Source organism: Oncorhynchus gorbuscha, linkage group LG21, assembly GCF_021184085.1.
Source record: "Oncorhynchus gorbuscha isolate QuinsamMale2020 ecotype Even-year linkage group LG21, OgorEven_v1.0, whole genome shotgun sequence".
NCBI lineage: Eukaryota > Metazoa > Chordata > Actinopteri > Salmoniformes > Salmonidae > Oncorhynchus > Oncorhynchus gorbuscha.
The window spans coordinates 12,946,506-12,960,671 of NC_060193.1; the positions used below are offsets into that span (position 1 = coordinate 12,946,506).

Consider the following 14,166-nt stretch of genomic DNA (forward strand, 5'->3'; position numbering starts at 1 on the left):
GCCCACTCTATTGGGTGTCGGCTACCCAGAGCAATAGATATATATTAATTTATGACTGTACCAACACACAGAGTCTACTCTAATACATCTACGTGGAGGAGACAAACTGTGAAGCAACCCAACCCTGTTTCTCTCTCTCTCCAGTAATAACCCAAGATACCTTTACATCCCTTTAAGATAGGGGATTCAAACCAATGACCTTTCAGTTGCTTGGCTAATATTGTTGTCTCTACCTTCTTGCCCTTTGTGCTGTTGTCCGTGCCCAATAATGTTTGTACCATGTTTTGCTACCATGTTGTGCTGCTGCCGTGTTGTGTTGCTGCCATGCTATGTTGTTGCCTTAGGTCTCTCTTTATGTAGTGTTGTGGTATCTCTCTTGTCTTGATGTGTGTTTTGTCCTATATTTGTATTTCTAATCCCAGCCCCCGTCCCTGTATGAAAAGAATGGCAAGGGGCATACCTAATCAGTTGTACAACTGAATGCATTCAACTTAAATGTGTCCCTCTGAATCAGAAATGTGTGGAGTGGCCTCTTGCCTTTTGGTAGGCCGTCATTGTAAATTAGAATTTGTTCTTAGCCGACTTGCCTAGAAAAATTAATGTTCAATTAAATAAATAATGCTCTCAACCACTAGGCTACCTGCCGGCCTACATAGAGTGGCTTTGTTTTAATACGGCTAACTCTATACATGAGCTAGTTATTGAGCTCCCTCGTAAAAGAGGTCTTCTGACCCCAACAGGACTTTCTTGATAAATGGCGGATAAATACAAAGTGGACGAAAGAACCCAGTTTTATGACTCAACGCTCAGGCTACCTGAAGGTGATGTAATCACCGGGGTGTGGAGCCAGTCTTATCGCCTAACTAACCCCTCCTCTACCAAGCTTCCCTTCACCTCAGGATTTAAGCAGCTTCGCATCCATCACTAGAGCCATGCTGTACCTAGGCTGAGAAGAGAGTGAAGGAGGAGCAGTCTGGAAATTCTTTTCAACTTCTGAATTCGTCTCATATCTCTTTCTACGAGGACACCAAATTGAGTCTTGATTTATCTACGCAACATTCTTGAGTTTTTCAACGTTGAAGAAAGCGTACAACCAGCAACATGTGTACAGGAAAGTGCTCTAAGGTCATTGCGATCCCGCTCTATGTCCTGGCGGGGGTCTCAATCATCTGTAACATCATTGCGTTCTTCCCTGGCTGGTCGACGAAGTACGCTCAAGAAGACAGAGATGGGAGTGGAGACCGGATCACAGATGAGGTTAAATATATGGGAGGGTTCATCGGCGGCGGACTCATGGTGAGTTTAATTTTGGCCATTAGGTAACATGATTGGTTTCATTCTGATGATTACATAACATGATTAGTTTAATTTGGACCATATTATGATATGATTAGTTTAATTTTGTCCAATATGTTACATGATTGGTTTAATTTTAAATATTATGTAACATGATTGGTTTCATTTTCAATATTATGTAACATAATTGGTTTAATTTTAAATATTATGCAACATGATTGGTTTAATTTTAAATATTATGTAACATGATTGGTTTAATTTTAAATATTATGTAACATGATTGGTTTAATTTTAAATATTATGTAACATGATTGGTTTAGAAGACCAGTGTTTAGGTCAGTTCCATTTTTTAACTACATAGTTTCTTATTGAAAAACAATACTGACTGAATAGAAATGGAATTGACCCCAATCTTGGTTTAGACATGCTGATTCTATAGAGCATTGGTCATACCATGATCACAGGTTTGCTTAGTACTTTTTAAGAAAAATAAAAGTACCCTTTTCATAATCAACAGTTTCCTAAGTGTGAATTCATTTGAATGCTGAATGGATCTGTACATTTGAAATATACTGCCTCAATATGCTACTCCATGACAAAGCAGTTGAAGAAGAGTGTGTGTGTTTTCTCTCTCTCTCTCTCTCTCTCTCTCTCTCTCTCTCTCTCTCTCTCTCTCTCTCTCTCCCTCTCTCTCTCTCTCTCTCTCTCTCTCTGTCTCGCTCTCTGTCTCTCTCTCTGTCTCGCTGTGTCTCTCTCTCTCTCTCTCTCTCTCTCTCTCTCTCTCTCTCTCTCTCTCTCTCTCTCTCTCTCTCTCTCTCTCTCTCTCTCTCTCTCTCTCTCTCTCTCTCTCTCTCTCTCTCTCTCTCTCTTAGTGCCTTATCCCAGCCATCCACATCCACCTGACCAGCAGTAATGGTTGCTGTGCCAACCGCTGTGGAGTAAGTCAAACAACAGCCCCTAACCACAAACCTAGGATCAGATTAAACTCCCCCAATTCTAACCTGAACCATTAAAGCAATGGTTCTCAATCCTGGTGCTGGGGTGCACCTTTTTGTTTTTGCCCTAGCACTACACAGCTGATTAAAATGATCAACTCATCAAAATGCTTTGACGATTTGAATGAGGTGTGTAGTGCTAGGGCAAAACAAAAAAATGTGCTCCCCTTTGGGTCCCCAGGTCCAGGATTGAAAACCACTGCATTAAAGGGATGAGTAAATATCTAAACCTGTATCAGTCTCCCTACTGCAGCACACAACATTAGGTTTGGGTATATTGGTGGGCCAATGACAGCTTGTGCATTATAAATGAATCACAATAGCTCAATAAGAAAAAACACCTTTACTTCACCAGCCCCTACCTGTGAAACATGTGTAATGTCAGGAAATAATAAACTGTCTGTTTATGGTTCTGTCTGATGTTGGCCCACAATGTAACCCTCAAGTTACATTATGGTCAGTCTAATTTCCCAGTGAAAGCAGTTTGTAAAAAGTGATAGATTACTAGAGGTAGATAGATCACTCAAGCAGAAACTCATGGCTCAGAAACACACCTGCCTTGGATTAGATGTATTTGCCATACCATATTGAAAACAAATTTGTAGAAGCCTAATTAAGAACAAAACCTATTTTCCACGTGGTAAATACACAAAAAAGCTAACATTTGCTATAAAAATCTCCCTTCTCTTCCCCTGACCTCCTCCCTAACGTCTCTGACCTCTGACCCCTGTGTGTGACTCTTCTCTTCAGATGTTTCTGTCCATTGGGTTTGCTGCTGCTGGGGTTGTTGGAGCTCTGTACAGTTTGGCTACGGCTGCCCTGGTCCTGGCCAACGGGCCTGTCTGCTTATTCAAGGCTCCAGGTGACAAAGATGCAAGTTGGGGGAGGCCCTTCTTGGACAAGTACGTCTTTTTATATATTTTTTTGATAACACAACTATTCTTATTTCTATCTCTTTGGATACTTTACCTAGCTACAGTAAATAACTTTATGATGCCTGCCGATGTAAAAAGATCAATACAATTGATTGCTTGATTGATTGATTGATTGATTGATTGATTGATTGCTTGAATGTTCATCGTTGCAGCAACGGCAGCTACCTGGGTGACAGTGAACTCTGGAAGACTTGTGAAGAGCCCAAGGATGTTGTGGAGTTTAATATCGGCCTGTTCGCCACTCTACTTGTGGCTGCTAGTGTGGAGCTGGTGCTGTGTGTAATACAGATGGTCAACGGACTGTTCGGATGCATCTGTGGTACCTGTGGTGGAAAGGAGGTGAGAGAGGGAGTAGGGGGGAGTGGGGGGAGGGGGAGGGTGCGGGGGGAGAAGGGGAATGGGGAGGGAGTAAGAAAGAAAGTGTTGACCTAACCTTCGACCTTTATCTCCTGCCAGTAGGAAGCGTGATGATCAATGATGACCATGGACTGTGACCATTTTTCAACCACGACTACTTGAGGACCGTAAAGAACTGACAGCAACAACCCTTTTGCTCTCCTTCGTCAAGAGGAATGAATGGTTATTTGAAGAGTGATTATATTGACTTTATCTTTGCTCTGGGGCCTAGAGTATTTATGATATACACATCAGTGACTGTAATATGTAGCTTATAGTCATGTTTATATTGGTATGACATTTGCATCTTCTGTAAATTGTGTTTCTCATGTTTTAATTTAATTCTATGCAGATTTTAATTTGTTTCATTTTGTAATAAAGGCTGAAAAATGTTTCTTCAACTTCTTTATGTCCTAGTTATTATTTTCTCATGAAAATATTTGAAGGCTAAATTGAAATTAAACAATATGTTATATACACCTGACACACACACACTCAAACACACACTCATACACACAAGCCTACTCCTTCCACTTGCGTACTCATGCACACACTAACACACACTCACAGACAAGCAGATGAAGAACACAGGGAATCCCCAAGCAATAGCATCAGATTACTTCTTATTGGTAGCTATGGTGATTGACCCCAGCGTTCTGATTAATACACAGATACTGCATACCTGTCATTTATCCGTGCTCTATACATGAAACAACTCCAGCAGTTTCCATTGTCCCACCAAATTGGGTGCAGGTAGGCTACCTAGAGTGATAGAGACACAGATAGATCTATATTTTGGACTCGCTACTGCATTTACAACAGACCATGGGGATCCTAAAAACAAAACTATTCATGACACTGTGTGCAATCCAAGATCCATAGAGCAGGGACTTTGTCTGTTCTAAGTATGTCTAAGCCTATATACTGTAAACAACCCACGGAGAAACGCCCAACCCAGTATCTGACACAAGATCAATACATTTGCCTTTATGGCGGTTGGTCTAGTAGACAAACTCAAGGTACATAGAACGAGGGTCTTTGTTCTAGTAGAATAAGAGTTAAAGCTAGTTTGCTAGCTCCTCCTAAGCATTTCACTGTACAATTTACACCTGCTTGCTGTATCCTGTGCAAGTGATGAATAAACTTTGATTTGGTTAAATTATAATTGTTTTAATCTAAATAGTATAGTCTAAATTGTAGATAGATTATATGCTCATAGTTGGAGTTTCTTCAATAGAACATATATGTTTTATTACCATTCATTACGTAATCACAGCATTGCATTCGAAAAAATGCTCCGATGGTAAATCCATACGGTTTATAAGAGAAAGATAAAATTGTGGAAAACATTTTGACCCCGACGTGATTTGAACACGCAACCTTCTGATCTGGAGTCAGACGCGCTACCGTTGCGCCACGAGGTCCGTACCAAACGGTGGTGCATTGAGGTATAGAATTCTTGATAGCTGTTAGTGGTAGGAAAGTATGTTGTGGTTGTTTGTTACATTCTAGAAAATGGTTCTCCTGGTTTGGTCGAAAATTTTTCGAAATGTTGGGCTAAATAATATATATACAAAAATATTCTCATACCGATAATGTTCTAATCGGATGTAGACTCAAATAATTTTTAGATTTAAAAAAGTTGTTTTACTTAAACCAAATTATAGCTATGTCATGATTAACAGAAGCCTTGTCATGTGAATTTAAATGCCCTCTCCTTCTCTTTCCAGTCACGTAAAAGTCAGTGGCTTTTCCTGGCAGAGTGTCAGGGCAGACCTTTTATATGGACTGTTACAGAGTGTGTGTGTGTGAGTGTGAATAAATTAAGAGCTTCCCCATAAATGCAGAAAATGAACAGTCAGTCATGTCACAGACAGAGAGATACACATTCACTAACACAGATATGGATAGAGTGAGAGAAGAGAAAGAGTTGCAATATATAGAACAAAATAGAAGGGGTAAATCAGAGAGAGAAAACAAGAAGAGGAAGAAACATGAAGAAAATGAGAGAGAGAGAGAGACAGAGAGAGAGAGAGAGAGAGAGCGAGAGAGAGAACAAGAAGAGAGAGCGAGGGTTCTCATCATCTCTCTCTCTTTCATTTCCTGACAAAGGCACTGTATTTGGAACTCAAGACCATCACAATCAAAATATTCCACTAATAAGCATCAAACGGGTGAGTGCTTCTCAGAATATCCCACAGTGTATTACTCTAGTCTGTGTGTACCATGCCAACATCATATTCACTTCACACTGGTACTGTAACTGTGTCACAACACCAATAACAGACGGGGTAACAGGATAACTTGGTCACCTGTGTGTGTAATTGTGCTGTGACTACTGTTAATTGAGAGAAAGAGAAAATGAGGAGAGTAAAAAGGCTTCATAAAATGTTTTGGTTTCACTCTCTCACTCCTGGAAAATACAGTTACAGATACCATTGCAATTGAGGTGAGTGAATAGTGAACGCAAATGCAAAGAAATAGACACGTAACGTTATGTTCATTTCTCAACTCTTCCGCAATGCTAGCAGCCATGTGTCTGCTTCTGCTTTAACTGGGGAAAGGTAGGTTCACCGTTTCCATAGAGACCTCAATGAAGTCATTTATTTAGCTTTCACTGAAGTCAGAATGAAAGTGGACAAAATGTCTTCTTGTTCCTCTTTGGTGAATGCAAAATAAGCATCTGAAACTGAAACAGTATTCCACTGTAAATATTGATAGAGGTTCTTGTACATAAACAGGGTCTATCAGACAAAGATCTTTGCAGCGTTAAAAATAACTTCCTCCCTCACCGACTGGCTGTTCAGCTTCCTTAATTCATCAGCAGTTTTACCCTCTTTGCATGCATAAGACGACAACAGTGAAAATAGGGGCGTATCCCAGCCTCCGAAATGGAACCCTATTCAAATCAAATCATATCAAATTGTATTTGTCACATGCGCTGAATACAACAGGTGTCGGTAGACCTTCCAGGGAAATGGTTACCATGAAATGGTTGTTCCCCTTATAGTGGACTACGTTTGAGCAAAGCCCAAATGAAATAGGGTGCAATTTGCAGTCTTTGTGTAGTGTCGACCAGGGGATACCACTAAGACAGGCTAAAACTACACAGACGGACGGTTAGGGAAATGGTGCCTATGTCACAATAACTACAGAGGAACGTTACAATACAGATCAGGACAGGAAAAGGTGTTTTGCAAGTGTGAAACAAAGAGCTGAAGAAGAGAGGAATGGAGAGTGTGTAACGTCTGCTTCCAGCTCACAATTTCAAACACATAGATCCCCTGAACACTGCTCACCTTCCAGCTCACACTCTCAAACACGTAGATCCCCTGAACGCTGCTCACCTTCCAGCTCACACTCTCAAACACGTAGATCCCCTGAACGCTGCTCACCTTCCAGCTCACACTCTCAAACACGTAGATCCCCTGAAAGCACATCACTTTATAGCTCACCTTCCAGCTCACACTCTCAAACACGTAGATCCCCTGAACACTGCTCACCTTCCAGCTCACACTCTCAAAAACATAGATCCCCTGAACGCTGCTCACTCTCCAGCTCACACTCTCAAACACGTAGATCCCCTGAAAGCACCTCACTTTACAGCACACCTTCCAGCTCACACTCTCAAACACGTAGATCCCCTGAAAGCTGCTCACCTTCCAGCTCACACTCTCAAACACGTAGATCCTCTAAACGCTGCTCACTCTCCAGCTCACACTCTCAAACACATAGATCCCCTGAAAGCACCTCACTTTACAGCTCACCTTCCAGCTCACACTCTCAAACACGTAGATCCTCTGAACGCTGCTCACTCTCCAGCTCACACTCTCAAACACATAGATCCCCTGAACGCAGCTCACTTTCCAGCCCACCTTCCAGCTCACACTCTCAAACACGTAGATCCTCTGAATGCTGCTCACCTTCCAGCTCACACTCTCAAACACGTAGATCCTCTGAACGCTGCTCACTCTCCAGCTCACACTCTCAAACACATAGATCCCTGAACGCAGCTCACTTTCCAGCCCACCTTCCAGCTCACACTCTCAAACACGTAGATCCTCACGCTGCTCACCTTCCAGCTCACACTCTCAAACACGTAGATCCCCTGAACGCTGCTCACTCTCCAGCTCACACTCTCAAACACGTAGATCCCCTGAACACTGCTCACTCTCCAGCTCACACTCTCAAACACGTAGATCCCCACACTGCTCACCTTCCAGCTCACACTCTCAAACACGTAGATCCTCTGAACGCTGCTCACTCTCCAGCTCACACTCTCAAACACGTAGATCCCCTGAACACTGCTCACCTTCCAGCTCACCTTCCAGCTCACACTCTCAAACACGTAGATCCCCTGAACGCTGCTCACCTTCCAGCTCACACTCTCAAACACGTAGATCCTCTGAACGCTGCTCACTCTCCAGCTCACACTCTCAAACACATAGATCCCCTGAACGCAGCTCACTTTCCAGCCCACCTTCCAGCTCACACTCTCAAACACGTAGATCCTCTGAATGCTGCTCACCTTCCAGCTCACACTCTCAAACACGTAGATCCTCTGAACGCTGCTCACTCTCCAGCTCACACTCTCAAACACATAGATCCCCTGAACGCAGCTCACTTTCCAGCCCACCTTCCAGCTCACACTCTCAAACACGTAGATCCTCTGAACGCTGCTCACCTTCCAGCTCACACTCTCAAACACGTAGATCCCCTGAACGCTGCTCACTCTCCAGCTCACACTCTCAAACACGTAGATCCCCTGAACACTGCTCACTCTCCAGCTCACACTCTCAAACACGTAGATCCCCTGAACACTGCTCACCTTCCAGCTCACACTCTCAAACACGTAGATCCTCTGAACGCTGCTCACTCTCCAGCTCACACTCTCAAACACGTAGATCCCCTGAACACTGCTCACCTTCCAGCTCACCTTCCAGCTCACACTCTCAAACACGTAGATCCCCTGAACGCTGCTCACCTTCCAGCTCACACTCTCAAACACGTAGATCCCCTGAACGCAGCTCACTCTCCAGATCCCAATCACCTGAATTCTGATCACCTCTTCACATACCTGTATGTCATTATCACACACTATTTAGGTCAGTTCTTTGCACCCCACCATTGTGAGGTATTGTTTATTTTGTGACACACTCAGAGCTCTGTTTCTCCCGTAATGTACTCCTCCTGTGTATGATAGTTTTTGCCTGCCTCACTAACGGCTCCTTTTGTCTATTCCCTGCCTGTACTTTATCGGATTTCCTGTTATCAACCTATTGCCTGATCTCCCGGACTTACTAGTCTTTTCCCTGCCTGTACTGTTGTCTTTTTGGACCCCCTGTGTATGACATTGCATCTTAACAGACACAATCCTGTATCATTTCTATAGCCTGCTAATCCCTCTCTTTCCCGTCCTCTCTCTCTCTCTCTCTCTCTCCCTCTCTTTCTATCCGTCCCTCTCCCTCTCTCTCTCTCTCTCTCTCTCTCTCTCTCTCTCTCTCTCTCTCTCTCTCTCTCTCTCTCTCTCTTTCCATCTGTCTCTCTCTCTCCCCCTCTCTGTCTCTCTCTCTCTCCCTCTCCATCCATCCGTCTCTCTCTCTCCCTCTCTTTCCATCCCTCCCCGACTCTCTCGATCTATCTCCCTCTCTTTCCATCCCTCCCTCCCTCCACCTCTCTCTCTGTCTCTCTCTCTGTCTCTCTCTCTCTCTCTCTCTCTCTCTCTCTCTCTCTCTCTCTCTCTCTCTCTCTCCTCTATCTATCCCTCCCTCCCTCCCTCCCTCCCTCCATCTCTCTCTCTCTCTCTCTCTCCCTCTCTATCTATCCCTCCCTCCCTCCATCTCTCTCTCTCTCTCTTTCTCTCTCTTTCCATACCTCTCCTCAGAAACAACAAAAATAGTAGTCATGACCATCAACACCACTCATAACTGCACAGAGCCCCAGAGTAACTGGCTCTTTGTTGGGGTCTACTCCATGGTCTTCACGGTTGGCCTCATCCTCAACCTCACAGGTATTATGGAGAGACTGTTCTTACATTATTATCTTCTTGTCTATATCAATGAAAATGTGTTTGGAGCCAAGATCAAACACGTATATATATATTTTTTTTAACAGGCCATAACTCACTTGGTAATAGGTGGCAATTTAAGCTTTGTTTCATGTTTGAATGGCATGTCTTTAATAGCTAGACGTCAATGCAATGCTGCAGCTTTGTTATGCCACAATACGTCCATTTTCTTATTCCTCACAGCACTAGTGATGTTCTTCCGCTACACCAAGTCTCGGTCTCACACCACCGTCTACATGACTAACCTGGCCATCGCAGACCTTCTCCTGGTCCTCACTCTGCCCCTGAGGATCTACTACCATCTGGGAATGTCTGGGTTACCTCAGTTACCTCAGGTCCTGTGTGAAGGTAAACGCTTGTCTGAGTTACCTCAGTTACCTCAGGTCCTGTGTGAAGGTAAACACTTGTCTGGGTTATCTCAGTTACCTCAGGTCCTGTGTGAAGGTAAAAGCTTGTCTGGGTTACATGAGGTCCTGTGTGAAAGTAAAGGCCTGTTTAGGTTACCGCAGGTCCTTCGTGAAGGTATAGGCTAGTCCAGATTTCATCAGCTCCTGTTTGAAGATAAGGGCTTTGTCCAGGTTACCTCAGGTTCCGTGTGAAGATAAACGCTTGTCCAGGTTACCTCGGGTTCTGTGTGAAGGTAAAAGCTTGTCCAGGTTACCTAAGGTTCCGTGTGAAGGTAAAGGCTTGTCATGTTACCTCAGGTTCTGTGTGAAGGTAAAAGCTTGTCCAGGTTACCTAAGGTTCCGTGTGAAGGTAAAGGCTTGTCCAGGTTACCTCAGGTTCCATGTGAAGATAAAGGCTTTGTCCAAGTTACCTCAGGTTCTGTGTGGAGATAAATCTTGACTCTTTGCTGTTATGTTAGTTTAGTCACAATATCTGTTTGTGCTATCATGCCAACTCATTAATGTCATTGTCAAGCCAAACATGTTTATCATGACATTGAGTGAATCTACAATCTTGGATTTTTGTCCTTGAATGTTATATATTGCACTCTCTGTTTTGTCCGTCCGTGTCCTGTTTTATTTTTACAAAGATCATTTTAATTGCTTTTCTTATGATGTGTAAAACAAATTCCCATATGGCAGTAAAGGTTTTATTTTTCTCCATTCACACATTCATTAATTTATAAATTCATGCATTTATTCCAGGGGTGGGCCTGGTTCTGCTGGTCAACATGTATGGCAGCATCTTTCTCCTCACCTGCATGTGTTTCGACCGTTGTGTAGCTGTATGTTTCCCCATGTCTTGCCGGATTCGGGAGGGCCGAAAGAAAGCCCCACTGGTCTGCCTCGGTGTCTGGGTCCTTACCATCGGAGCCAGCCTCCCATTCTACATCTCTAAACGCAGGTACAAATAGGACCCAGATATTCTCCTCATCAGGTCAACTAGGACTCAGATATTCTCCTCATCAGGTCAGCTAGGACCCCGATATTCTCCTGGTCAGGTCAACTAGGACCCCGATATTCTCCTCATCAGGTCAACTAGGACCCCGATATTCTCCTCATCAGGTCAACTAGGACCCCGATATTCTCCTCATCAGGTCAACTAGGACCCCGATATTCTCCTGGTCAGGTCAACTAGAACCCAGGTATTCTCCTGGTCAGGTCAACTAGGACCAATGTATTCTCCTGGTCAGGTCAACTAGGACCAATGTATTCTCCTGGTCAGGTCAACTAGAACCCAGGTATTCTCCTGGTCAGGTCAACTAGGACCAATGTATTCTCCTGGTCAGGTCAACTAGGACCCAGGTATTCTCCTGGTCAGGTCAACTAGGACCAATGTATTCTCCTGGTCAGGTCAACTAGGACCAATGTATTCTCCTGGTCAGGTCAACTAGAACCCAGGTATTCTCCTGGTCAGGTCAACTAGAACCCAGGTATTCTCCTGGTCAGGTCACAAAAACAAATGGCCCTATAGACCCTTTTCCAGTGTACTTCACACTGACGTCACGCACAGATACGTGCGACTCTTGGCGGCCGTAAGAAAGCCATCGCCATCTGTGCCCATTCAACATCGCCTAGATTTTTTATTGCTTCTAAACTAAATTTATTGGGTTCTCATACGCTTACAATTATGTTTTTGTTCTTGTTTGAACAGTCGCTAAGATTATATTTGGTTGTGATCGTTGCAAAATAACTATTTTGGATGCAGCAGTTGTTAGCTAGAATGCTAACACTCATTGATATAGTCTGCAGCAAAACCTAGCTAAAGAATCATCTTACTGGTAGAAGTTGAAGTGTTTTTTAAGTATAATGCAGATGATTTGCGATGATGACACGAACATTATATTAAGCAGGACATTCATATGAGCATTAAAATCCAATTATAATCCAAAAGCAGTGTGAAATGCACCCATTAGCAACATGTAAATAGAGGCTTTTTTTTGCTGGCGTTCTATAAGAACTCCCCCTTGTTCTGCCACCAACTTGCGCTCATCTCCCTCGTGCGGCAATGTTTGCAAACACAGAAAGGGTTCTGTAACATCACATCAGACCCAAACCTGTATCATTTATATATCCTGTTATATTCCCTCTCTCTCCCTTTCTCTCTCTCTCTTCCTCCCTCTTTCTCCCTTTCTCTCGCTCTGTCTTTCGGCTGAAACATAGCGAGGCATCCAATGAGATGCAGGACCTTTGTTTCGGGACCCTTCCAGTCTACGCCACACAGGCAACGGCAGTCGCCTCGACACTAACCGTCGGCTTCGGCATCCCCTTGGTGGTGATGTTGGTCTGTTCCTCGGCGTTGATCCGTACCATCACAAGGAGCGCTGTAGCCCAGACAGAACTCATCAACTCTGGGAAGATCCAGAGGATGATCACCACCAACTTGGTGATATTTCTGGCCTGCTTCCTGCCCTACCATGGGACTCTGGCGCTCCTCTATGTCCATAGGAAAGCGGTACCATGCCCCCTACTGTCGGCATACCGCTATAGCCTAATGGTGGCCTGTCTGAACGCCATTTTGGATCCACTGGCGTACTATTTCACCACTGAGACGTTCAGGAAGAAGGTGGATATGGACGCCATGAGGAGGATGTTCCCACTCAACAGTCAGAACTCTGAGGGGAACAACTCCAGAGCCCTCTTCAACACTTAATGTTCTAAAGAGACAGTCTGGGATTTGAAAAACAACAAATCCGTCACCCTGCCGGCCGCCAATTGTTTTGGTAAAATTGTATTAAAGCATGTTCCATGTACTGCTAAGATATAGAATGGTGATTATATTGGATTTATGATGTATAGTTCTCCGCCAAGCTAACACCCAAGGTGTTAAGATATTGGGTCATCCATGTGCAATCAGTTGGTTCTCATACTGAAGTTTCGGACTATGCAGTGGCAGGTATTCAGGGATGCCAAAGGAAGGCAGGCTTCCCCAGAACAATCACCAAGAAAAAAAATATATATATAATAAAAATAAATGTATCTTTCATAGTTTTACTTCAATTTGCAAGAGGCTTAATCTACAGTAGCTCACAGGAGCCACTCTGTTTCTGTATGTGTAGCTCATCTATCTGATGCTTTCTGGTCAAAAATAGAATAATATTGTTGCCGCCTGTAGCATTGAATACAAGGGATTAATAATTATTAATAATAATAGCCAATCAGCGTTGAGCTAAACTGAGTGAGCTCAGCTGTGAATGGTCCTGACGCACCAAAAGAAAGTGTAAAGGGAAGCCAGTTCGGATTTGGCTTCACACCAGTCACATCACATCCAGCCAAACATCATTGACAGAAAAAAACGTGATTTGTTGTATCTAGTTTCCTAAATTTGCCAAGGACAGAGATAGGGATTTTGTGGTTTTACTTCATTCTCCACACTGGCCAATTCTGCGATTCTGACAATCATTAATTCATACATTGTGTCCCTGGACTGACAGGATGGAAGTTCAATATGTAGAAGGCTAATGTGAACTAGCTAATGTTGTCATGAAAGGAAATTAGGCTAGCAAGCAACATTCTAGCCAGGTAGTCTAGGACAACTTAAACATAAAGCATGTATGACAGAGTCATAGACATTTCGGCAACATGAATGAGAGGAGGATGGCATTGGCCTTTCTTTACAAGTAGGGTGAGTCAACACATTTTCTACTTACGCACACAAACACACAAATCAGTACCATGGACAGCCACATGATAGGTAAGAATGTACATATTTTCCCATTAATAAAACGATATCCTAACATCCAATATATTTCAACATTTTTTAAAAACACATCAAGACTCCAAACCAAGTAAAAAAGAAACCTTTTTTTAGAATCATCCAACAGCAACATCTGCAATAAACACAGATCCAAAACAGTTGTTTTTACAGCTAATCAGAGCTCAAATACAAATGCGGTTTATTTTACAGTTTTTAAAGAGACTATAATCAATTGTTAAATCTAATCAAAGTAATAGTAACATTCGTGTAAAGGCAAGCAAATGTCAGAACTGGGACGACTAGAAAAACAAAGAAAAATGCAAATGAATTACTT

The 14,166-nt window shown here is 43.2% G+C and overlaps 2 protein-coding genes and 1 non-coding gene across 4 annotated transcripts; 2 read left to right on the top strand and 1 right to left on the bottom strand.

Annotated features, from left to right (window-relative positions):
- Positions 1-913: 913 nt before the first annotated feature.
- LOC124007858 (transmembrane 4 L6 family member 4-like) lies at positions 914-4,023 on the top strand. 2 transcript variants are annotated; one of them, XM_046318644.1, is made up of 5 exons: positions 914-1,296; positions 2,169-2,234; positions 3,042-3,193; positions 3,379-3,565; positions 3,683-4,023. In XM_046318644.1, exons 1-5 carry the CDS (start codon positions 1,102-1,104, stop codon positions 3,683-3,685), a joined length of 603 nt encoding a protein of 200 aa, XP_046174600.1. In that variant the 5' UTR covers positions 914-1,101; the 3' UTR covers positions 3,686-4,023. The 2 variants fall into 2 exon arrangements, with proteins under 2 accessions (XP_046174600.1, XP_046174599.1); XM_046318643.1 differs by having other exon boundaries at positions 922-1,296; positions 3,686-4,023.
- Positions 4,024-4,974: 951 nt separating this feature from the next.
- Positions 4,975-5,046, bottom strand: trnaw-cca. The gene has a single exon. It is a non-coding gene; the product is annotated as a tRNA-Trp (tRNA).
- Positions 5,047-5,604: 558 nt separating this feature from the next.
- Positions 5,605-13,879, top strand: LOC124007853 (lysophosphatidic acid receptor 6-like). Its single transcript, XM_046318638.1, has 5 exons — positions 5,605-5,796; positions 9,507-9,632; positions 9,873-10,037; positions 10,841-11,039; positions 12,299-13,879. Exons 2-5 carry the CDS (start codon positions 9,527-9,529, stop codon positions 12,786-12,788), a joined length of 960 nt encoding a protein of 319 aa, XP_046174594.1. The 5' UTR covers positions 5,605-5,796; positions 9,507-9,526; the 3' UTR covers positions 12,789-13,879.
- Positions 13,880-14,166: the final 287 nt, after the last annotated feature.

Coding starts and splice junctions, on each gene's coding strand:
- LOC124007858 (XM_046318643.1), top strand. CDS start 1,102: ATGTGTACAGGAAAGTGCTCTAAGGTCATTGCGATCCCGCTCTATGTC. Junction 2,235..3,041: donor GCTGTGCCAACCGCTGTGGA/GTAAGTCAAACA, acceptor TCTTCTCTTCAG/ATGTTTCTGTCCATTGGGTT. Junction 3,194..3,378: donor GGGAGGCCCTTCTTGGACAA/GTACGTCTTTTT, acceptor TCATCGTTGCAG/CAACGGCAGCTACCTGGGTG.
- LOC124007853 (XM_046318638.1), top strand. CDS start 9,527: ATGACCATCAACACCACTCATAACTGCACAGAGCCCCAGAGTAACTGG. Junction 9,633..9,872: donor CCTCATCCTCAACCTCACAG/GTATTATGGAGA, acceptor TATTCCTCACAG/CACTAGTGATGTTCTTCCGC. Junction 10,038..10,840: donor ACCTCAGGTCCTGTGTGAAG/GTAAACGCTTGT, acceptor CATTTATTCCAG/GGGTGGGCCTGGTTCTGCTG.